Source organism: Acomys minous (assembly GCF_964271855.1).
Source record: "Acomys minous genome assembly, chromosome: 18".
Classification (NCBI taxonomy): domain Eukaryota; kingdom Metazoa; phylum Chordata; class Mammalia; order Rodentia; family Muridae; genus Acomys; species Acomys minous.
Genome location: NC_140501.1, coordinates 1,050,158 through 1,075,774, shown reverse-complemented (window position 1 = coordinate 1,075,774; position 25,617 = coordinate 1,050,158). Strand labels below are relative to the sequence as shown.

At 38.5% G+C, this 25,617-nt stretch overlaps 1 protein-coding gene and 1 long non-coding RNA gene across 5 annotated transcripts in view; one reads left to right on the top strand and one right to left on the bottom strand.

The window, feature by feature from the left end:
• Positions 1-25,617, bottom strand: part of NALCN (sodium leak channel, non-selective) — a 298,865-nt gene that overhangs the window by 155,037 nt on the left and 118,211 nt on the right. For all 4 annotated transcript variants that reach the window (XM_084767995.1, XM_084767997.1, XM_084767996.1 and 1 more), the window contains 2 exons: positions 21,257-21,388; positions 2,754-2,921 (listed from right to left, as the gene is read on the bottom strand). In XM_084767995.1, coding sequence (XP_084624121.1) covers positions 2,754-2,921; positions 21,257-21,388 — 300 coding nt within the window. The remainder of the gene's footprint in view (positions 1-2,753; positions 2,922-21,256; positions 21,389-25,617) is intronic.
• Positions 15,454-25,617, top strand: part of LOC311589500 — a 55,699-nt gene continuing 45,535 nt past the window's right edge. The window contains exon 1 of the long non-coding RNA XR_014776571.1: positions 15,454-15,510. This is a non-coding gene — a long non-coding RNA (uncharacterized lncRNA). The remainder of the gene's footprint in view (positions 15,511-25,617) is intronic.

Sequence of the window (25,617 nt, the reverse complement as noted above, 5' to 3'; positions counted from 1 at the left end):
CCCGAGGCTGACTCATCAGGGAATACTGATGGTGAACCTTACTGCTCCTACTCTTAGAATGGATGCACAGCTTGCAGTATGCCAACTAAACTAAGAGCACATGTGACTGAATATGTCATGAAGATGCATACTTTAACTCTTAGCCCAACGTTTGATAAAACTGGCGTGAGAAATTAAGTTGCCTGAATCAATACTTCACTTCGTGGTCTAGCTGTCAGCTTTTTCTCCTGTAATTCCCGACACTTTCGCAGCCTGCCACTGATCTTGTGGACACCCTCCCACCTCTGGAATTCTGGGATCATGTGCCTGGCTGATAGTCTTCTTAACTTGACAGATAGATTTGTAATCAAGACACTTCATTGTTTTGACTCTCAGGCATATTATCTATAATTATGCCCACTAACGTAAGACACAAAATGTTCAAGCTGATGTCCAAATGCAGACAACAGTGTCCAAAAGCAACGGACAACAGGCACGTTCAGTGTACTACTCAATATTCTCTTGTGGTGACAAAACTTTTCTCTGGAAAAAAATGAGTTAAAGAGAGAAAAGATTTATTTCAGCCAGAGTTCGAGAGGATTCACTCCATCATGATGATTTAATCCGTACTGTCCTTCCACCATGTGATGTTACCACCTACATGGCTGAGTCTTTTCAGCTAGTCCTCTTTGGTAGCATTGTCACAGACACCCAGACACATCCAGGGATGTGCCTTACGAATATCCTACCTGGACCTTAGTCTAATCAAGTTGACAACCAAGGTCAAGTATTATATTTAGCATGCATGTACCAAATTTTAATAACATTAGTAATTTAGTAATATTAGTTTGAGGAACGCTCAATGACTCAGCTATCAGAAATAGTACCGCAACACATTGTAACCACTGTTTTTAAATTCCTGAGAATTCACAGTAATATATGCAAATCTTCAACAAAACTCCCAATTAATGGAAAATTAAAATCACATTTTAAATCACCCTATAGTCATGTGCTGTTTATGTCTAAAGATATTATGAGGAAGAGCCGGAGCCATCAAAGCACCCCATGATCTTAAAAGGCTCAGTTCATAAAAGGCCAGTTATAGCTTGGGTTTGTGGAGTACTTGTTTTATAATTTTGGTGGACTATTGTTTCATGTCTTTTTAATATAGTTCTATGTCATTATAAGTTATATTATGAAAGCTAGAGTTAGAATTGTTCTAAATACTATGGATTTGTTATTTCCAATAAATAAAATCATGAAGTTGGAATGTATTTATTTCTATATAAGGCAGTGGTTCTCAACCTGTGGATAAAGACCTTTATCTCCAAAAATATTTTCATTAAGACTCATAACAGAGGCCGGGCGTGGTGGCACACGCATTTAATTCCAGCGCCCGGGAGGTAGAGGCAGGCAGATCGCTGTGAGTTTGAGGCCAGCCTGGTCTACAAAATGAGTCCAGGACAGCCAAGGCTACACAGAGAAACCCTGTCTCAAAAAGCAACAACAACAACAACAACAACAACAACAACAACAAAAACCAAGATTCATAACAGTAGCAAAATTACAGTTATGAAATAGCAACAAAAATAATTTTATGGTTGGTGGTCACCACAACATGAGAAACTGTATTAAAGGTTTGTAGCATTAGGACAGTTGAGAAACAGTGATCTAAGGAATTAAAATTCTATTTCTCTAAGTTAATATTTAAAATTCTGTTGCCATTTTATTCCTCAAATATTTAAAAATGCCTCTTAGAGGAACATCAATGTATATTTTGCTATTTCCATGATAAATTATACATGTCAGAAATTTGATTGTATGTGAAATGTTTTTGGTTAGACTACTAATATGTGAAAATTTTAATAATTATTTTATTAATAATTTAACAGTACAATGAACATATTCTAGTACCAAATGATTACAAAAATTTAACTAATATTAACATTTATTAGGTAATTATAAAGCAATGCTATCCAAAATATCACATTTTAAAAAGATAAAAAAATTTTATAAAAGAATACTTACAACTACCATTATTTAACTATCACAAAACAAAGAAAAATTTTTGAGTAATAATGCAAGATGAATTTAAATCTGTGAGGGTAAATTTTACAACCCTTAAAGCATCCATAGTAAACTTACAAGAAAGATATACACTTGAAATAAACTCATATCTCCTCCCCTTAAGGTTTGTGCCAATATCTCATTTTATTTAGAACTTGATATCTATTAATGATGTGTGATGTTCATATGTATCTAAGTATGTATATCTATATCTATTACCATTAAATGGGAGAAGTTTTTGTTGAAGATTTATATATATTACTGTGAATTCTCAGGAATTTAAAAACAATACTTACAGTTTGGTTTTTTATGTAAGATTCTTCATAATTAACCAGCATAAACATACATGCACATTTACTTACAGAACATTTTCTAATAGAGGAATGATTTAAGGATTAGATAGAATTGTACCATAGGAAGCAAGATTTAATGGGTAAAAGCTTCCTGTATACTATGAGGCAGTTGGTCTCCTTTTATTAAAAATTAATATCAAATTAAAAATGTTTAACAGGACAATTATAAACTTTGCAGTAGAGGAATTTGGTTGTCTCTAATAGTATGGATACATCTTTGTTTTATTCTCTCTAGTGTTAAGTCATTGAGCCCCCCTCAAAGTAATATGACTAAATATGTAGACACACACACACACACACACACACACACACACACACACACAGAGGCACTAGTCGTAATTGCAGTAGTATTACCTGGAAGTACGTGAACTGAGAGTGATAAAGATCCGGGTACACATGGAGCGTGGTTCCCACAACAAGCAGTAATTCAAACTTGTGGAGAGACGAGCTGATATAGCCAGTAAACCCCAAGCACCATATCTTCAGAAGTGCTTCCAGGTCAAAAAGGACTGTAAAAGCCACCTACAGGAGTAAGACATACATGACTGACAGTTAAGACTGTACACCTCAAACTTTCTCATGATTTATCAACACTGAGTTTCCACCACCATACATAAGGTAAAAGGTCTCACAAAGTCAGGAATAGCACTTTATTTTATCTTTTATTTGTATGTATATGTGTGCTTGCATGCGTTTATGTGAGTGTGGGTGCCTGCAGAGGGCAGAGGAGGGTGTTAGGTCTCCCTGCAGTTGGAGTTGCAGGCAGCTATAAGCTGCGGATGTGGTGGGTGCTGGGAACTGAACTCTGGTCTGCAGATGCAGCCAAAGTTCTTAACCACAGAGTTATCTCTCCAGCCCTAACACCTTTAAAAAAGATGTGTTTGAAACATATTACTTAAAACTCAAGAAACAAAAGCTATTTTAGACTGTCAGAAGCATCATTGACTTACCTGGCCTTTGAGGCATATAACAAGCAGAGAAATTGATACTCTATACCAGGTAAGAAATTTCTGTATATAGATTTACTAATACATTACTATGACTAAATAACATACATTTATATATTAATATTCACTTAATTTAAAAAATATTTCACATAAATTCTAATAACTTGGTATTGAAAATAACAATATTATAAAGTGCAGAAATACAGGTAGTAAATGATAACATCGTTTATCTACTCTGAGGGTGACACTTCTTATTTTATACGAAAAGGTTATAATTGAAATTTAAATAAGCAATACCATATTAACTTCTAATTAAAGGACAAGAGAGTGACTGTTGGAATTAGTTATAATATATATCTCTTAGGAAACACTGTAAAATTATTGGAAATTAAATTCTTCTTTAAGCCATTATTGACTATCAGAAAGGATGTTTTCCACGTATGCTTTGAAAACGTGAAGAAATAGAATTAGAGCAATAACTTGCCGCAATGCAGGTGTAAACTTGGACATGAAGAAGGGTTTAGGCTAATTTTGAAGGCTGCCATGTTTGTAGATTTTGTTCCCTTTTATTTTGATGTAAATTTCTACTCTACTCTAAACACTCAAGAAGGCAGTACATTTTATTTCTAATTGCATTCTAAACAATTATCTTTTTAGCCATAGGTAAGTCTAATTCTAATCTCTCATCAAAGATGCTTCTATTTGAGCAGAGGCTGTTATAGAACTCTATGGTTAGTTAAAATGCAACAAAACAACAAAATACCAAGTGAGATGTCCAGCCTCAACTGCTACAAATACAACAGGACTCTGCACTGTAGATTCAGAGACCATGGCAGAAGACACTCAGAACACCTGCTGGGAGGCAGGATCTTCTGCTTACGACAGGAAAACTACACTAGTGAGATTACAACAATATTGTTGACGAAATAAGACCAGCACGATGACACCACCAGTTGACATTGCAATAAGGATGGGGGAATCTCACAAGATCCCTTGATTAAGGACTACAGGCAATTAATGCCTGCAGCAAGTCCTCTGATTGATTTATCCAGCGTAAACATGCATATACCATACAAGCGACACTACATAGACTCAGTAAATTACACACATATAGACACACACACATGCTGCACTTAACTCCAGTAACTAACTTTGAGAGAAACCGAAGAACACAAGAAAGTGTGAATAACCTCCACAGTCCACCTCTGCCAGAGGCTCCTGTCAGTGTCCTGTGCTCCCTTCTCTGTGTTCCCAAACATATGCAGCACTTTAAATATCACTGTGAATATTTCCTTCTCTTTCATATCCAAAGGAAAAAGGCCCTTTGTATAATTTTCCATGGTGTTTATCACTTTTTCCATTCACTATTATCCATTTTAATTTACTGGCTAACCGCACTTGTAGGAATCATTAGGCAAACACAATAAAACACTTTATTACTTAAAAAATAAGGTTCTCCCAGCTGTTTGTCTAAACATCAGTAATTGACTAACATTTATCTTTCAAGGCTGTTGGACAGACTGGCCTCTCTCTCATCACCCTCCTGCCTTAAGCTTGGGAGTGCTGGGATTAGAGTTGTGTGCTACCTTTCCTTGCTGCGGCTTACTGAGGATTTTATATGTGTAAATATGAAAATATACTTCCACACTTGGCATTATAGGAGAGGGCACAGAACACAGACTTGTTTGTTTTAAAGTTTGGAAGGTAAAAGGTCACTTTCAAAACCTTTAAAATAAGCCAGGTGCAGTGGCACACGCCTGTAAGCCCAGCAGGAGGCAGAGGCAGGTGGATCTCTGTGAGTTTAGTGAGGCCAGCTTGGTCTACAAAGCGAGTCCAGGAGAGCCAAGGCTAGACAGAGAAAATCTGTCTGGAAAACCCAAAACAAGACAAAACAAAGAAAACCAAGGAAACCAAAAAATGTTATAAAAACCATTTGCCTCCAAGCAATGTAGAAAAGTCACTCTTGTCTCAAAATTTTGACTTGCAACAGCACAATCAGATACAATGTTTCTTACGCAGAAATGTGTATATTGATCACTTAGAGTTAATTTCTTTCTAAAGTAATTATATTTTGCTGTTCATAACTTTGTCAATGTTCTGTGGCATTGTTTTGTATTTCTTATCAGTTTTGAGAGTTGTTTATATTGAAGTCATTAATCTTTGTCTGCTAAATGTACTGAATATATTTATTCAGTAGTCAATAGTTTAGTTTACAACTTTGCACTATAAAATGTACACTTTCATATCCACATATCTTCAGGTGTTGTTTAAAAAGATTACCTTTTGAACTGGTGTGGTATTACCAGCACTGGGGAGGCAGGGGCAGGAAGATCCTACAAGTTAAGGCTGTGCCTTAAAATGATAAGTGAAGTATGCAGAATGGGGTTTTGAAAGACAGCATCCAGTCAATACAGACGGAAAATATTGTTATTCTATTTATTTGGACCTCATTTTATATTCTTCAGTAAAACTTTCACATATATTTGTGTGCATCTATGTATATTCACTGTATGCACATAACATATGTATATATGTGTGTGTGAGTGTATGTGCATGTGTGTATATGTGTAGTTTTACTTTTCTACCTAGTTAGTTTCAGAAAAGAGAAAAGCTACTGATTTTTGTAATTGGCTTTATAAACATACATAACTAAACTAACTCAGATATTTTCAAATCTCCTAGGTCTCATTAGAAATGTGTATATACCATCTATAAATGAAATAATTCCTTTTAAGATTCGCTTGGAAGTTAATTATACTAGTGCCTTGGCTGTAGAGATCTAGCTATAATAAGGCAGTGAATAGGTGTGACCCCCACAGACCCGTATGTGGGAGTGCTTGGCCCACAGGGAGTGGCACTATTAGGATGTGTGGCTTTGTTGCAGTAGGTGTGACCGTGTTAGAGGAAATGTGTCACTGTGGGGGTGAGATTTGAGTTGTCCTCTGCTCAAGCTACACCCAGTGTGGCACACAATCTCCCTTTGCTTCCTGAAGATCCAGATGCAGAACTTTTGCCTCCTCCAGCACCACGTCTGCCTGCACACTGCCATACGTTCTGCCATGATGATAATGGGCTAAACCTCCAAAACTGTTAGCCATCCCCAATTAAAAAGTTTTCCTTTATAATATTTGCCACGGTCATGAGGTCTCTATACAGCAAAAAAAACCAAACTAAGGCAGACGGTTCCTGTATATTACAGGAGTTTATTTTTTGTTAGTTAGTTTGTTTGTTTTTACCAGACAAGGTTTCTCTGTGTAGCCTTGGCTGTCCTGGACTAGCTTTGTAGACCAGGCTGGCCTTGAACTCACAGAAACACACCTGACTCTTCCCCTCTGAGTGCTGGGATTACAGGCATGTGACATATGCCAGTCGAACAGGTGTCGATCATATTCAGTGAAAATGCCATCATTATTAGCAGCAGTGGTCCAAATGAGGTAATTTAGAGTTGCCATGCTTGTAGATTTCCATTATTTTACTATTCATCAAAGCAATGACATATATCATGAATGATTCTAATAGGCATTTTTAAAATTTATTTGTGGAATACACTCTAGAATCTAGAATCGAGATAAAAGAATCGCCTGTGGATTTTATTGAATCATACTTCTAATTATTCATATGAACCTTGCCTGTAATTTTACTTATTGTATCATTGTCATGTCTAGTTAATTATACTATTGAATTATATAGTCTCTATATGGTCTATGGTTTCTTAAATCAGAGTGATCAGAACACTGACATTAGACAGACCCTACTGTAAAGGCTATCTGAGCACCGTCCATTTTATAATACGAGGGAAGAATGTTCCAGTACAGCTCTGATTATGTTTATCAGCTCATTCACCTGATCATCTGTTTTTATTTTTCCATGAAATCTTTGACTTCTAGATTTTCAGCATGCATTTCCCCAGATAGAATTTTTTCTTCCAAAGATTTAGATTTATCTCAAAGCTCTAGTGTCCTGTTAAATCAATTTTTTAAAAATATATTTTTCAACTCAGAAACAATGCTAAGTTTGAATTTCAGCTTAATGTATGGATAGAGCATTTTACATGAAGTTCAGTACACCTTTCAGGGGTCAAGGTGAAGATGGAGGGGTATGCACTTCCTTTGAGGGCGCACTTCTTCCTGCCACTGAAGTGCAAATTTCTTTGTCAAGTGGGTCATGACCCATGTGCAGTCAAAGTAATTTGCTTTAGTACTCACTCTTTGGGAAAGCTACTTTTCTCAAAGACACAGAACAATATTGGAAATGATTTAGCAAAGGAAAGTAATTTGTTTTAGTACTCACTCTTTGGGAAAACTACTTTTCTCAAAGACACTAAACAATACTGGAAATGATTTAGCAAAGGCCAATATTCTTGTCAATTTTTCTTCTTTCCCAGTTCTGGATTCTCCTGAGATTGAATACTTCCTCTTTAAGTAAATTTGCCAGTTGTTGTGAGCTAACATTGTAGATTTTTGAGAAACAGCACTAATTCCTAAGAGTTAATATTTAATGGCAAAGATATGCATAAACAGTCCTAATTTACTTGAGATTAGAGGTTAGCCTGTCACCAGAAAAACTCTTAGAATTTACAGTAGAGGATTACCTTAAATAGTTAATTATTAAATAGTTGGCTATTTTAGTGTGGGTTTTGGCAGAGGGTTTAATTTCTGAACAGAGTTGTTAGAAGTATTGGGGAGGCAGGCTTGCAAGCCCACTTCCCATGAGCAATTCCAAAATATTTCTGTGAACTGACTTTCATGGTACTTGGGACATGGTGGAACTTTCTAGATTGTTGCTATTGGCCACATGAGCTGAAGAAGGTAGATATGCCGACTGTAGAGCCAAACTACCTCCAAAGACTTGCACAAAAACACCCCAAGGCACTGTTCTATCTTCAGGGTTTTTAAAAAATATTTTTTATTAATTTATTCATATTACATCTCAATTGTTATCCCATCCCTTGTATCCTCCCATTCCTCCCTCTGTCCCATTTTCCCCTTATTCCCCTCCCCTATGACTGTGACTGAGGGGACCTCCTCCCCCTGTAGATGCTCATAGGGTATCAAGTCTCTTTTTGGTAACCTGCTGTCCTTCTGAGTGCCACCAGGCCTCCCCATCAAGGGGACGTGGTTAAATATGGGGCACCAGAGTTTGTGTGAAAGTCAGACCCATCTCTCCACTCAACTGTGGAGAATGTCCTGTCCATTGGCTAGATCTGGGTAGGGGTTCAAAGTTTACTGCACGTATTGTCCTTGGCTGGTGCCATAGTTTGAGCAGGACCCCTGAGCCCAGATCTGCCCATCATAATGTTCTTCTTGTAGGTTTCTAGGATGCTCTGGATCTTTCTATTTCCCCATTCTCCCATGCTTCTCTCACCTAGAGTTCCAATAGGATGTCCTCTTTGGAAATCTATCTGGCGCTACATCTTCAAGTTTTTTTAAAATCCCAGTGAGCAAGTAGCTTGCATATGTGCATGTGTGAGTGTGCGCATGTGTGTATGTGTTAGACATCCAGCTGTCGCTGTTAGCTTTCAGCCCTCCAGTGTGGAGGTCCCTGATGGATGATGGGTTATCATCGGAGGGTTCTGCTATCAGATCTGCTATCGGATCTCTTGAGCAGCCTCCTCTTTCTCTCCATCTCATGTCCACTACCTTGGGAGTCTTTCCATCAACATCATGGAACGTGGTTCATTTTTCCTGGGCCAGAACCACAGTCCCATTCGAGTCTTTTCACTGTAATTTATTCAGTGGGTGGTACTGTGAACTAACAGTATCCATGCTGAACTCACCTCCTGCGAGTACTTTTGAATACAATTTTACCTTCTTAAAAACTAAGATAAACTTTGTAATAAGTTTTCAATAATATTTTTGTTGCCTTTCTTGGTAATACTTAAAATGGCATATAGAAAATATTTCTTCTTTTACAAAATGTTTATTTACTTAGATATATTTAAGGGTGTTTTGCCTGCATGTATGTTTTTGCATTAAATCCATGCCTTGTGCCCATGAATGCAGGAAAAGGCACTGGTTTTGCTGGAACTGGAGTCACAGAAGCGTGTGAGGCACCATGCAGGTGCTGGTAATTGAGCTCAGGTCATTGGAAATCATCCAGTGTTTTAACCATGGAGCCATCTCATCTGTCCTCACATTTCTCTTACTTTCTTTTTACTTTTACTTTGAAACAGCACTGCCCACAGTTTCTACAGAAGACAGCATGTTGAGGTCACTCAGGACAACTTGTGTCAGTCTTGGTTTTCCACCTTGTTTGAGACACAGGACTTTGTATTTTCCTCTGTACGTGCCACACTCGCTAGCCCACGAGCTTCTGGAGATTCTTCTGTGTATGCCTCTCTCCAGCAGCCCAGCTCTGCTCGGGCCATGCGGACGGGAAACGTAAGGCCCTCATGTTTATATGGAGCAGTTTACCCACTGAAGGGCCTCCAGCCTCCTTTTTCTTTGACCGCCTTTTCCAGGGAATCTTTTGCAATTTTCTTTCTAATCACTACTTCCTTTGGAATTTGAAAACCACAGCTATGTATGTATTTATATGTTCTGAGTATCTTTGTCTTACATAAAAACTTTCTTTTTCACTACCCAAAACCAAGGGTAAAATTCTCAGCCCTCTAGATGTTATTTCATTCCCTTTTGGAGAATACATGTTCTGCTGGGCTCTCAAGTTGTAAATAATACAATGCCACAAAGAGGGGTAAACACAAAAAATATGCTTATTTTGGGCCCACAGTTCTGTTTCAAAGCTTAGGGCCTGAACCTAGTGATGGCCTTGTTTGCTGTCAGTGTCCCAAGGTGGTTCAATATTACAGAAATTGGCAGAAATGAGCATCATGTGTGAATATTCTTCAATTCCCCTCCTCTCTCTTATAAAGCTGGTTTTGCTCAATCATGAACACTCCATCCTGTGGCCTAGATGAGGTTAATCTTACCCATCTTCCCCAAAGATCTTATCCCTAAGAAGCATATGTAAGTTAGGTTTTCACCGTCTTTCTTAAAAAGACATGTTTTTAATGTGTGTATGTGTGTGTGATATTTTTTCTAATTCTGTTATTATTTTTGTTTTGTTGGCAGATAAATACATATAATATATTTGATAGTAAATATGTAAAAACCTAAAGTGAAAGTCCACAGCTTCAGAATGGCTATTCCAACTTTTTACCGAGTGTGTTGACTTTGGGTTTAGTTAATTAGGGTTTATTTTAAATGAAGGAGGAGGAGGAGGAGGAAGAGGATAGAAAGAAAGCAAAAAGGAAGGGAAGAGAAAGACTAAGGAAGCTATAGAGAACAAGCACAAATTTTCCGTGTTCACTGCTTTGGTTTCTGCCTCTTTTCTTGCTTGGGTTCCTGCTGTAGCTTCTCTGTATGACAGACTGTAACCAGGATGTGTAAGATGAAATACAGCTCCCATGAAAAAAGATGTCTCTTGTTTGCTGTCATTATCACAGAATTTACCTAATAGTCTTAGTAATGCACATTTTTTATATATCATTATTTAAATTTATTTTTCATTGTATAATAACACCATATGCCACCCAATATATAGAACAATAAGCCTTCTTGTCTCCAAGAAAATTACCAATAATGGTTCCAGATTTAAAAATTAAATAAAATATGCCTGTGGTACAAAAACATACATGCAGGCAAAACACACTACATAAAGCAAAAATAAATAAATCTCAAAAACATTGTAAAAATGAAATGGTAATTGTTATTGTCAAAGAGGGACTATTGTATTTGTTCTTGGAATATACCCACCCACAAAAAACTTTGACCTACAACATTTATCCTGCCTATAAGATGTGCAGGGATAAAGATAGAGCAGAGATTGAGGGAAGGTCCAACCAATGCCAGGCCCAATCTGAGACCCACCCCATGGGAGAGAGTCACCCCCCGACACTATTAACAATACTCTGCTATGCTCACAGACACAGGCCTACCATAGCTGTTCTCTGAGAAGCTATATGTAGCAGCAGATCCAAATAGATGTGGAGACTCAGCCAAACATTGGGCAAAACTTAGAGAGTCTTATGGAAAAGTGGGGGGATAGACTGAAGGACCTGGAAGTGACAGGAGCTCCACAAGAAGACCAGTAGAGCCAACTAACCAGGGCCCCGAGGGGCCTGCTGAGACTGAAGCACCAAGCAAGGACCATGAGTAAACTGGTCCTAAGCAACCAACCAAGGCGCATGTATGGACTGGACCTAGGCCTACACAGCTATGGCAGATGGCAGCTCAGGCTTCATGTGGGACCTCCAGTAAGAGGAGCAGGGGCTGACTCTGACATGGACTCTGTTGTCTGCTTTTTGATCGCTTCCCCCAGGTGGGGCTGCCTCACCAGGCCACAGGGGAGGCCTGAAGGAGGACATGCTCAGTCCTGATGAGACTTGACGAGGTGGGGTGGGTGGGTAGGGGCCTCCCCTTTTCTGAAGAATAAGGGAGGGCGGACGGGGGAAGAGGGAGGGCAGGTGGAACCAGGACAAGAGGGAGTTGGTTACGATTGGGATGTAAAGTGGATCATTAATTAATTAAAGAAGAGAAAAAAATAATTAAATGTTATTGTAAAAGAGGGAGTATTGTATTTGTTTTCAGGATAGTGTATATTTTGCCCAAATATTGTACAATTAAACTCATGCAGTTGAATAGCCAGATGAATGACAAGTTTTGAAAAGGAGGAAAATTAACTGATTAAAAATGGTTATACTTAACATTAAAGGAAAAAATGAAAATTGTGCTGCTCTTTTAATTCAAAGGTAATGCATGAATCTTTATGGGTGAACAAATTATCAATCAATGCATTTGCCTGGCACCTGTGGAGATGAAGCAGGGATACACTGTCTTTTTGGAACTCGGAGGCCACTGGTCATTGATACTGTAGATATGACTACTCTTGTCAGCAGTCCATAAGAGAGCCTGGCCTTTTCTTCCTTGTAGATGAGCTATCTGTTCTTACTTCCTGAGGCCTACAGTAGCATTCTGTGTCATAGTCCCCAGGCAATAGGTCTTACTGTTAATTCTATAACAATGGAAACTATATAGTGCACTGACAGTATATCAGAGACTTGGGGTTACTGGTTGTCTGTGATGAGAGATTCATGTGGTTGGCTGTATCAGAAACTCCAGCTGTTAACACTGGCCAATGAGTCAGTCACAAAATGTGTAAGATCTATGAAGCCCATAGCACTTGCCAGGACGTGGTGGCACATGCCTTCAGTCCTAGAACTCAGGGAAGCAGAGGCAGGTGGAGATCTGTGAGTTCGAGGCCAATCTGGTCTAAAAAGCAAGTACAGTATAGCCAATGATACACAGAGAAACTCTGTCTCCAAAAACAAGATCGATGAGGCCCAAACTCAGGTGAGCTTTTGTTATGGTTTGAATCTAGAATGCCTCTGCCCCCATAGGCTCATGTTAGGTATTTCAAGTTTCCATCTTATAGCAGTAGTTTTAAGTCATGTAGCTTTTAGTGGGAGCCTGATGGAGTAAATAGGTTACTGGGGTGGGCCTTTGAGAGTTAGACTGCCCCTGAATCGGACTTAAGCCCTAAGATTTATTTATCATATATACACAGTGTTTTGCTTGCATATATACCAGAAGAGGGCGCCAGATCTCATTATAGATGGTTGTGAGCTACCATGTGGTTGCTGGGAATTGAACTCAGGACCTTTGGGAGAGAACTCATAGTTATGTGGAGAAATGTCATGGACTACTCCCACAGTCATGCTGGCCCCTCATCGTAAACTGAAATTATTTGAGCTAAGGGCCAAAATAAATTTATCTTTATACAGAGATTTAATTGTTATTAAAGACACACCTATTGAGATTTTCAATTTTTCATTGTTTTGTTGCATGTTTCAACAATGCTTTCTAATTTTCCCAAAGATCTTGCATATATTTTGTGAAGTGTATACCTAGACATTATCCAGCATGTTTTTGAATAAATTATTTTCAATTAAATTTTCATTAATTGTGATGTAGGAATCTATGAGTTTATATGCTAATCCCACATCGAACAACAATACTCTAAATTCATATTTCCTAAAACATGTCTGCAGGTTTGTTTGGAATTTTTATGTAGACATATACATGACTTGAAACCATTTTGTTTCTTTCTGATTCCTCTTCTTTCTTCCTTCTCTTTGTCTCTCCTTTACTAATTCTTACTTTGCATTTTCGTCCCAGTTTGGGTTCCAGGAAATACTGGACAGACACGATAACAGTAACACAGACAGCTCACTTCTCCCTTGATATGAGTGCTCCCCATTCATCCTTGTTGTTTGTAGGTTTTCACAGACAATAAAGGTCACGTTGCTTGGTGGTTTGCTCAGAGCTTTTACTCACAAGTAGCATTTATCCGATGCTCTTTATCTAGTGAGCTCGCTATACAGATTTTCTTTTATTTCTTAGAGAATAATATTAGAAAAACACATTTACTGACATTTAAGCTATTTTAAATATCCAAGATGCTTGGCTTTATGTAAAAATTAAAGACTACTAAGTCTTCCATTGTTATAACTGATACCTTTCATGGAAACCAAGACAACTAGTAAAAGCTAAGAGACAAGGGGCATGGAGACGCCTCACAGAGAAGATCGCCTATCCTCAGATAGCCGAAGAACAGCCAGTGAGAGCAGAAGAAAAAGACAGAAGACGAAGAAAGTTAATTCTCTATAGTAATCAGACCTACAATTTCTTACCTAAAATGATAAAATTGAAAATCTGAATGACTGTAAACTTAGCATGAAATGAAGCTGTTTATACAATCTGATAGGAATACTAATCTGGCAGAATATTAGTTTTCAAGCATGGGTAGCAGAGTTGAATATGGTTGTACCCTGTGCTCTAGCAGTGTTTGGCCAAGATTCATGCCCTGAGAAAAAGAAAACAAACAAACAAACAAAATCCTCAAAGCCTTTCCCCAAATGTGGCATGAAACCAGAGACGAGAATGTTTATAGAAGGATTGTGTCTTATGGCAAAATATCAAACGCAAGCCACTGAAAACTACAGCGCCATTATCCATGGAACAAATACACAAACAGTACTGAGATCAACAGGAGTATTTTCAAAAGGTCATAATGAATGAAAGAGAAAACAAAGCTGTTTATAGCTACTCAATAGTCTTAGAAGACATGCATTGATGTGATGAGTAGAACAGGCAGAAGAATAAGATCAAGGGACACTGAAGCAAACAGGAAAAAAATATTAACTCTTGAAGAGCCAGGCTGGTGATTTTGCAATATTGTGTCTGTGATGGGTAGATTTATTGTGGAATTTTTTAGAATTGTACTCAATATACTTTCAAGGTTATCGGGAAACTAGTACTAACAAGAATCAAAATAATTCCATAGAATCACTCATCATAATAAAGTGACTGGTCACTATATCAGTCACTATAAAATGACTAGTACTTAGAATAAAGTTAAAAGTTGCAGGTTTTTCAAAGGGTGGGCATTTTATGTAACATAAGTGATAGAGAAGAATAGCCTGACATAACTAACGAAGGCAATTGGCTTCTATTTGACATCCAAGGTAGCTACCATGGAGAAGTGCAACCTTTACCAATATTATCAGAGTATGACAGGTTTAGCCCTCACACCACTTTGCTTGAGCAGGAATCCCTTCTAAAGATAATATTCATTCTCTCAAACTACAGGAACTAAAAAAAAAAAAAAAAAAAAGACAAATAAAACAAAACAAAAGGCCAGATTATGACTCATCACTTCTGCCAAGTCAGCTTAATGAGTATTTTAGTTCCTGACTGCAGCAGAGAATGATCTTAGAGCTGTTGGAATTAGGGATTGGACCTCACACAGATGCGAGGTCTTGAGACACCAGACTGGGGAGCTATTCGATCTTATTCTGATTCAATAGAAGTTATTTGATAGGTCACTTAATTTCTACACATTTTAGCAGTGAGAAACCTCATTAAGGATTACACCAAATACTCTCAAGGTTATCAGAAAACTAGTACTAACAAAACTTGTAATAACTCCACAGGATCATCTGCCACAACTTTTTAAGTTCGTTCCCTGTGGATTTTCTATCTCCGAGCAGGACAGGTTTCTGTTAAAGGTTCTTAACCGTCTCTGCCCTCCCTCTGTACATGGCGGGAGACCTTGTTACACGGCACTTGAGTGTGTTTGGAAGGAACCCTGAGAGCTACCCTTGGGTGAGGTCCACTTTACTTTCTGAAACCTTTGAATCTAAGGGGGTTGTTTAGATCGAAGACCAAGTGAGGACTGTCAATCTGGGGATGGAGTAGGACAGCCTGAAGTGGAGAGGAAAGGCGATAGAGGCAGGTTTGGAGCTGGAGACACTTCTTGGTGGGTTCTTTCGGTGAATTTATTGTGAGCAACTAACCCAGGACGCTTTCTCGCTCCTGACTTCATACAAAAGAATCCGATGCTTAAAGTCTTAATGCCAGGAGTAAAGAGGGCTGAGCTCCGCATTCAGGTAGATCCAGAGGGATCCACAGTGCAGCTTCTCTCTCACCTCTTCCTACTTTCTCACCTCTCTTCCATCAGTTTCTGAGTTTCTATTTTTTTCACTCAAAAATGAATTTAACTACATCACTAACAGATATCGAGTATTTTACCAACAACAGAACCTTCAAGTATTTGTTTTAGTGATTGCAATTAAATTGCTTAATTATAATAAGACACAATTACTAAATCTTAGAAATGAGGACATGTATATACATTGCTCCAATGCTGAACACAAAATAAACCTAACAACACATTTGCTAGTTTTTTATTTACATTCCTCACAAAACAAATCAAGTACTTTTCAATTTTAAAATACAATATCAGTCAGAAAATAATAGTTAATAAAGACAATACAGTCTTCATATGAGTGTACTGACTGGGAGTTGGGAGACATATCCTAAGCTTTGCAGATGGCATACATCAGAAAAGCTGAATATCTGCTTCAAGGACACTTCTAACAGGCCACACTTAGGCTTTGTACAGATCTAATTCTATCTAAAGTTCTGGAAAAAAACCAACCAGTAAGTTATGACCCTTCTCTTGCCTTGAAAATTGCAGTTTCTCATGTGAGAAATTCTGTTAAAATTGCTCACTTCCTATGGGTTTTGAATATACAATTTTGATAAGTGGACAGCCTAATGGATGCGCAAATATCAAAAATCCCACACAGCAGGAAAAATCTCAAATATTAATATTTGTGATTAAAACATAATATCTACATATAATTATGTTTATTATAAAATGCATATGTATACAATAATAAGTAAATATTATCTTACATGAAAAGGAAAATTCTTACCAAAAAATTGGTCTTTACTTTTTTGTTAATGCATAGTCTAGGAAATAAAAACATTTTTTTCCTGTTTCTTAGCTAATTCTAAATTTAGATTAATTAATCCAAAGTAACCGAACAAGGCCCCAGCACCACCCCAGATGCTTAGCAGCTTAATTTATTCTTGAAGGACTCTTATTTAGACCATGAGTTGACTCCTAGTGGATAGAGTGGTTTATTTTGGATTTTTCTAAACAATTTATTGTATAATATGTAGAAACCTAACAAAGAAATTGCTTCTTTCAACCCCCGTGGTCTTTTGTGATACCGTGTGGAAGTTGAGCTTCCAGAGCTCTTACACAATGCTGTTTCCTTAAATACAGTGCCTTATGCTCCCCAGTCTCCAGCTGCTGTCATTACAGCTGTTTGGGGGCGGGGTTAAATGATACAATGGATTTCCTTAAGGTACTTAGCACACAATGGACTTTCTAAAAATGTGGTAGTTGTTGTTGTCATTAATATTAATGTATTAAAATTTATTGTATAAGAATTCTAGTTGGAAAGCCCTGTTCCTATAGCTCACACAACATCTAGTCTACTGCTTCCTTTTGTAAATAAGCTTTTATTAAGATTCAGCTGTCTTAAGGTCACGTTCACTTTTGCGCAAAGGTGGCCTAGCTAGGAGCTGATAGAGAGTGGCATAGCCTACACAGCCGAACGTGCTTATTTGGCCCTTCAATAAAGTTTGGTAATTCTTGGCTTAAACTGAAAGAAAGTATTTGTTTAAAAGTACATTTAGCTAAAATGATTTAGTCATATCCAAAATAAATCATAATGACTCATATACAACAATATTTATTCAAAAAGGCGTGACAGAATACTTTGAGCTAAGTCCAAACATTCTGAGGAACTCAAACACCAGCAGTCACTCCATCCACTGGAGCTGATTTTGACTGCTTAAGTAATTCAACATTAAGCTGATGTTGTCTGTTTGTGTGAAGGAAATCCTATGCCCAGTTTATTTATTCCTTTTCTTTCCAAGATTTCAGAGAGATGGTTACTGCGTCTATTTAGCTACTTATCTACCTCTTTACTGAGAAACAGGTAGAAAGGTGTATTTTTATGACGTATTAACTTGCTGAGTTTGGGTGTAAATACATGCCACAGACATGTCTGTACCCTCTCAAACTGTCCTCTTACTATCTTCATTGTTTTTGTTGTTAGTGTTGATGCTGTAATATCACTTTATGCCCTACTTATGCTCTCAAAGTTTTCACATGTTAAGTGTCACTTGGCTGGCAACGAACACTTATATAGAGAGGATTTACCTCAATGCCAGCATTATTTTTTTTGAACCAGGTCTGCGTTAGTGGTTTGGAAATGGCGACAAGTAGGAGGCATATAATATATTTCAAGCTTTATGGGGTTTGTGATATCATCTTAGCTCTGTGGTTGTTATTTTTAATATTACAAATAAAACCAACAAAATTGACAAGGATTAATCACCTGTTCCCAGACTCTACCAGCATTTAGGCAGCAATAAACTCCACAATAAAAATTCTTGAAATTTTGTGGCAGATTCTTATAGTTTAATGAAACTAACATCTAACATTCATAAGCGCAGACTAGAGAAGAGGTAGACTTTCTATGCGAAGAAATTAGGGAATTTTTTTTCTGAAGTCAGTTCAAGTCCCAGTGTTTGCAGGGTATATGCCACTTCATTTACCCCATAGGACATGGTGTAACTAGTGCCTGCTGTGAGCAGGTGCAGAAGTGATGCGGATGCAATATCTAATATCATCATCCTGAAAGAGAGACTCCTCCTCCTTAAGAGAATGACCAGGTCCCATCGCTATGCTCATCTCCCTGTTTGTTCTCTAGAATGTTCATTATCACTCCTTAACCTCTGATGCAATTCTCTTGTGCAATTTGTTGTTTTGTTTTTAATTTTTTAGAGTTTATTCATATAACATCCTGATTGTTACCCTCTCTCTAGTATCTTCCCACTCCCACCCCCTCTCCCTCTTCCCCCCATTCGCCTCCCCTTCTCCTCTGACAGGGGCGCCCTCCTCCCCTACCATCTGACCCCAGCCTATCAAGTCTCATTAGGATATCTGGCATCCTCTTCCTCTGTGGCCCCACAAGGCTGCCCCAGCAAGGGACGTTATCCAACCTTGGGTACCAGAGTCCATGTCAGAGGTAGCCCTCCTCCTCTTTAGCAGGGAATCCATGTGGAGAATGAGTCGTCCATAGGCTACATCTGAACAGGGGGTCTAGGTTCTGTTCATGCAGGGAGGCCTGCACAAACTGAGGCCCTTGTGCAATTTTTAACCTTTCTTTTCACCTTCATGGCACAGGGCCCACTAAGCATTGTCTATCTCTGCTTTAATCAATGCCTTCTACTTTATCAAGCTGCATGTGCAGATTTAATTCCTTCACCTGTCTGCCGCCAGTGTTTCTTGCCCATGTATGTTATGCAATACTCCACCACACACAGCCCTTTATGGAGGAGGGAGTGCATGTTGCTGGGTGCCATGGAGAATAGTAAGTGGATAGGAAAAAGACATCCAACCCACTTCTCCTGGGAACTCTTTGGTAGGATTCCGCCAGGATAAACCAACCTCTGATTCCATCTCTCCACCCTCCACTCATCTCTCCATCAACCACTCATGCACCTTGACTTTGCCCAAGCTGCACTGCCCTGTGTAAGAATTGGCCGTCTTTGTCAATACCCACTCGAGACTCAGTGACTCTCAGGTTATGGTGGCTCCTTGATCTCTGCTCACAACTCCATTCTTAGATTTAAACTGAACAACACCCTAGGTTTTGTGTTTCATTACCAAAATCATGGTGCAACTGGAAATCTTGAATTCTTTTTTTTTTCTCTGATCACTATTGATAACTTTCTTATTCTCAGAATTCAATCAAACCTGTGTTTTGAACATATAAATATCTTGAGTGCTTCATTTTCCTTTAATTCTTCTCTATTTTCATCTATTTCCATAGCCAGCCCAGGCCATCTGGGTTTCATTTCACTTCCTTTGTCAGTCACCTCTGTGTCTCCACCCCCTTGCCTCTCAGCTCTTCCACTCCAAATAACCCCCTACAGTTGAGGGTTGAGCCCTTCTTTGTTTCTCTCTTATGTAAAACCCAGGACCATGTTATCCTTCATGTTGATGTCACTGTTATGTTCATACTGTGAAAACGTGGCTAGATCTTCAGCACTGCATTTGAAGTGTTTTTAGTCATCATCATCATCATCATCATCATTGCTATTCATTTGGTTTAATGTTTCCATTTTTCTTAAGCTTTTTATTTCATGGTGTCATTTGCCTAGATGTCCACGTGCATTCACTTCTCACAACCAGGGAGAAGCATAAACCACTGTGGACTCCTCCCATCTGCATCCTATCTCTGTTAAAACTTATCACAAAATATCTACTTTTTTTATGCTTTAAACAGTGCGTGTTTTGTTTACATTTTAAAAGTTACATTCATTTGTTCATTTTTACTGTGTCTCCACTGTTATGGTTCACCCTCTGTTCTTGCTGCCTGTAAGCACCACATAGCCTGAAGCTGTTAGAGCAGGGCCAGAGCTCAGCTGTTCCTAGCAAGGGGAAATGTGAGGAGAGTAAAGGGATTATTTTTTATAGGAAACTGAGCTCCATGAGGAGGGTGGAATTTAAATGACTCCACGGAAATTTCTTGACATCCACGTTGATGTTTATATTCAATATTTGCATATAATTTATTCTTTTTCAGAAAAGTTTTTTTTTATGTGCGTGGACTGAATTTTTATTAACCCAGTACATTTTTAGTGTGCTAGGAGAGTTCTGAGTGCCTAACTGAACTAAATTACAGAGCTAACTGTTTTCTGTAGAAAAAATACGTTGTAAGAAACATAATTGAATAAATAGTTTTTCTGGTTTTAAGCTTGTTTTATTCACATATGGGATTTTAAGAGTATAGTATTACTGTATGTGTGTATCTCACTTATGCAATGAATGAGTTGCTATACATCATTTCATTTCCCCATAAATATATAACCATTGAATTATGACATTTGTTTTCAGAATGATTAAGAACAGTGGTCTTTGAAAATGATTAAAAATACCTAAGAATTAGGTTTGGTGAAACGGCTCCTTGAGAAAGCACTTGGTGCACTTCAGGTTAATTTGATGTTGTGGTGCAGGCATGAATGTAATGACCAAATCAGGGCAATTAGTGCACCATCACTTTAGCATTCACCCTCTGTGTGGTCTGGCATCTGCAGTCCAGGCGACAAGCTGACTGGTCTACCTCAGCTTCTGAACCTGTGCTCGTGGACAGCAGCAGGAAGCAAGCTTCCACAGCATGCAAAGGGGGAGAAAATGAGAGGTGGGTAGGAAAACAGACAGATCTGGAGTAGTAAGACCCAGGGGAAAAAAGGTGACTGGTAATGTGACCACTGTGGGGACGGCTGCTGAGGCTCATGGTGACAGGAAATGCATCAAACAACACAGTAACCAGGGGAACCACTTGAGGGGCAGATGGTAAGTCAACTTAGGAGGCGGTCAAGTTAATGAAAGCACTAGAGTGAAATTTCATGCTTATGAAAGGCCCTTTATGAGGCCCCCAACCCTGAGCACTCCGGCACAGCCCTCCAGTGAGTGACTCACCTCTGCAAGGTAGAACTCATCATACTGTCTTCTAAAGTTCTCTCCCTTGTAGTAGTTGCTGGCAGCCACTATCACATCCACAGTCACCATGCTCAGGATAAACATGTGGAAAACTGACGACCGCATCATTTTCTGAGGAGTCAAAATTGACACGTTAAACTCTCCATGTGCTTGCAATGTGCACCCTGATGTGTGAGGGGGTGACAGGGCTGATGCATGGCGGGGGAAACAGTTCTTTTCAAGACCACTGATCAATGTTTTTCCTGATGACTGGTGGGACCAAAGGAATCCATTTCTCTCAGTGAGTTAAAGATGTATGGAAACACGGTTTCAGAAACCTTCAGCTGAAAATGGGAAATACAGCTGGACGGTGGTGGCACACACCTTTAATGCCAGAACTCAGGAGGCAGAGGCAGAGGCAGAGGCAGAGGCAGAGGGAGAGGCAGGTAGATCGTTGTGAGTTTGAGACCAGCCTGGTCTACAAAGCGAGTCTAGCACAGCCAAGGCCACACAGAGAAACCCTGTCTTGAAAAACAAACAAACAAAAAAATGAGAAATACATTTAATTTAACCTGTACATACACACGTACCTTGGACATTAGGTTGTTTTGACCCCCAAGTTCTGACTATATGGAAAAATAATTTTCAAACTGGTTATTCTGAAAAATAGGCATGAAAATTTGCTATCAAACAAGGGATGGGGTGGGAATGGGGTGAAAACATCTGCAGATGGTTATAATGCTGGAAAGAGGGAGAGACAGAGATTCATTTTCCCTCCTTGCTTCCATAAATACTTGCTGAAAATAATCCCATAACAAATAAGAACTGTGTATTGAGCTTATTACGTGTCTGAGGCTGTTCTAGAATTTTACATAAATTAACTCAATTAAAATCCATGCTAGTCCTAGGACATTATTCTAATTTGATGAATAAGAAAACAGATTTTAAGAAGTTAAATAAATTTCCCCACTGTCACACAAGTATCGAGGCTGGACTCAGGATTAGGAATCAAATCTTGTCCATTTCCCATAGTGGAGTGGAGTAAACTAAACATTGAAACAAGTATTTTGATAGCAGCCATGTTTTGAATGTTTATTACGTGCCGAGTCATTTTATGCATAGCTTATTCATGTGTCTGATAATATCACAACTCTAAACAGTAAGATATGTGACTTGCATTATACGGAGCTCAGAGAGCTTAGGCTATTTGTTCAAGACCACATAGCAAGAATGCATCAGAAACAAGCTCTGCCACTAAGGTGGTTTGAGGTCTATTCTCTAATTCCACGGCGAGGAAGAGATCACCAATGTGGAGAAAATAAAAAACAAAGGCTCTGTACATGGCAGAGTTAACTGTTTAGGCCCAACGCCACCACTGGTGTCTTCCTTTACTGTTTTTTGAGTTTTGGAGAGAAATTTATTATAGAATCATAAACAGGAGAGAGTGAGTGAGAGAAAGACAGAGGAAGAGAGAGAATGTGCGTTGGAATAAAGTGTGGAGACAGAGCCGTGCCATTTGATTGAGACATGGAGATCAGTTGCATGTCAGACAAGCAAGTGCATAGCACCAAATGGGGCCAAGTGGGGCATAAGGCTTCAGAGAAGTCCCAGAGTACCAGAAAAAACATAAAGCTTACTTAGGCTTTTGCCAACACCCAAAAGCAAAATAGAGGAGGTTAAAAAGGAAAGGAAAGGTTTGCCTTTCTGAGTGAGGGCATAGAAAGGCACTCACATATTCTCTTCTCATGGATCTTTTCTTTCCCATGCTTATGGACACTACATATTGCCCAGGGATCCGACTAGCAGCTCCTTTGTAAGACCCTACATCAAGCTCAGGCTGAGACTGGGAAAGGGGCAGAGCTAACTTGCCTTCTGTTGAGACTTCATCACTTTCTGGAGCTGGACCCCTGAACAAGACACTTAAGCCTGTCTGCACCTCAGTTTTCTCCTCAGTAACCTGGACATAATGCACCTTCTCCAAAGGGATATTATCATTTTTAAATTAGTCAACATCCATGAAGCTGTGTTATTACACTGCAGGTGCTGTTACAAAGACCTCCAGTTCCAACAAATGCCATTTTTTTGTGATCCAGATATGTGTCTGTCAGAAATGATAAATTAATCACACAAGGTCAAAGAATTAATTATATTGAACCAAGGGAGAACCAAGGGAGATAAACCAAAGTGATAAAAAACCTAATAACTCTGGAGATGTCTGAGCCAAGGGAAAAGCAGATTTCCCACGAGGCTAATGTCATCCTGGGGATTGACACACTCTTATATTTCTCTTCCACTTTATTTCATTGGTAGTACAAAAATCAAATTTCAGAACTGTCAATCAACCTGTTTGTATCTACGGCTGTCAATTTGCTTGCAGGAACTAGCGACCTTCATAACATAGATAAGTAAATCAGTTGTCAAGTTTCTATTCTTGTTAGAATTTGCATTGTTATTTCCTCTTTGCATTGTAAGAGTTAAATTCCACACCCATCACTTCCTTTCTATACTCTTTTCAATATAGTGTTCTATTAAAAAACATGTCAACTGATTTCCATTTTATTAGCATGACAGAAAAGCCACAACTTTTTCTTTCTGTTTTCCTTCACTGTGGATTTAGGTCTTAAGTAAACTGTTATTAGAGAAAGGTCCGAACAAAGCTTTCAGCCATGGCTGTCAAAAAACTTTGAAATTGGTTTTGTAACTGTCACAGCTTGGCTTTGGTGCTGTCATTATAATTAGGCTGTTTTTTTGTCTGAATGTCTACGTATCTCTGTTGGTACAGAGTCATTAAAATAATCACTGACAATGGAGTTTGATATGCTATAATCACTGTGGCTTGGTTGACTTGCTCCAAAGTAATAACTTTCAAACATTAAATAAGAATGAAGGCGATAAGTATGTGTAGGAGCTGAATTTACATATTAAAACCAGAAACTCTGGCTTTAATATGAAAGCTGGTGACAAAGGCCACTACAACTGAATTCAGCCAAATCGTATTAGAGACTGGCCATTAGCTCCCATGATGCAAAATGGTTAGTAAAATCACATCTGGATTCCGTCTTGCATCTGCAGAGGTCTAAGTCTGCACCACCAATTTTCACATTCTTGTGCAAACTGACATAAAGAAAAGTATTGAAGCTGAACAGGTGAGACCTGAGGCTTCCACAGTTCTATTACTAAACATAAACACAGGCTTTACTTACCATCAATTTATATAGAGAGATGTGCACACAGATACATGTCCATGAACACACAAATGTACACATTAAATGTATATATAAATATCTGTGTATGTGTTTTATAGTTATATTTTTATATATGTAATATAAGGATTCTCAGATGTGTATTCAAGCTTTTTAAAGTTCCTTTATTTAAAATGTCATTTACTTTGCTTTTTGGCTTAGTGTTTAAGAATAATGTTGATCTTCTAGATGATCCAAGTTCTGCTCCCAGCACTCACATAAGGCAGCTTACAACCTCTGTACAACTCACAGACTTTTCTGGTCTCAGTGGGTACCTACATCCTCTCTCTGTGTCTCTCTGTCTCTCTGTCTGTCTCTCTGTCTCTCTGTCTCTCTGTCTCTGTCTCTGTCTCTGTCTCTATCTCTCTGTCTCTGTCTCTGTCTCTCTGTCTCTCTCTCGCCCTCCCTCCCTCCCCCCTCTCTCTCACACACACACACAGACATAAATAAAAATAAATTAAGATCTTTTTTTAAACAGCTTTAAAAATCAGACTTCTGAATAATTTTTAGTTTGCCTTTACTCCAAAATCCAATGGCAGATGAAATTACCAAGACATCAAAAGACTATAAGATAATTTTTTCAGAGGCATCAACATCTATCAGAAACACTCTAGATACTTTCTATCAAAGGGTCCCTGGATGAGCTGCATGTTTAGAGGTACTTAAAATGCAAGAACTCAGGTTGCTTCTTAGCTCAAAAGAATTCAAATCTGTAACTTTAACAAGGTCCCTAGGTGGTTTTACATGTCATGTTCAAGTTTAAGAATTAGTGCTGTAGATAATACTCATTGAATAAGAGGGTAAAGTGAGTGACCCATAAAATCATCAGACTCTTCAAACCTCATGGTTCTAAAAGGCTGCAATGATTAAAATGGAATTTAAGAAAGGCTGGCTGAATATCACCGTTATATTAGGATCAGTATACTCCCAAATGGAATTCCTTCTTATCCAACTCCAAGGCAAAGAACCAGTTAGACAAAATGGTTTTCCCCATGGTGGTTATGAAGCCACCATGACAGGCTCTTCAATTAAGACATGGGATAAGGTAGCTTCAAGAGCTAGAAAAGAGAATAGCATGTGCTTAGTTAAAAAAAAAAATGCAGTTTTGCTAATGTTTCA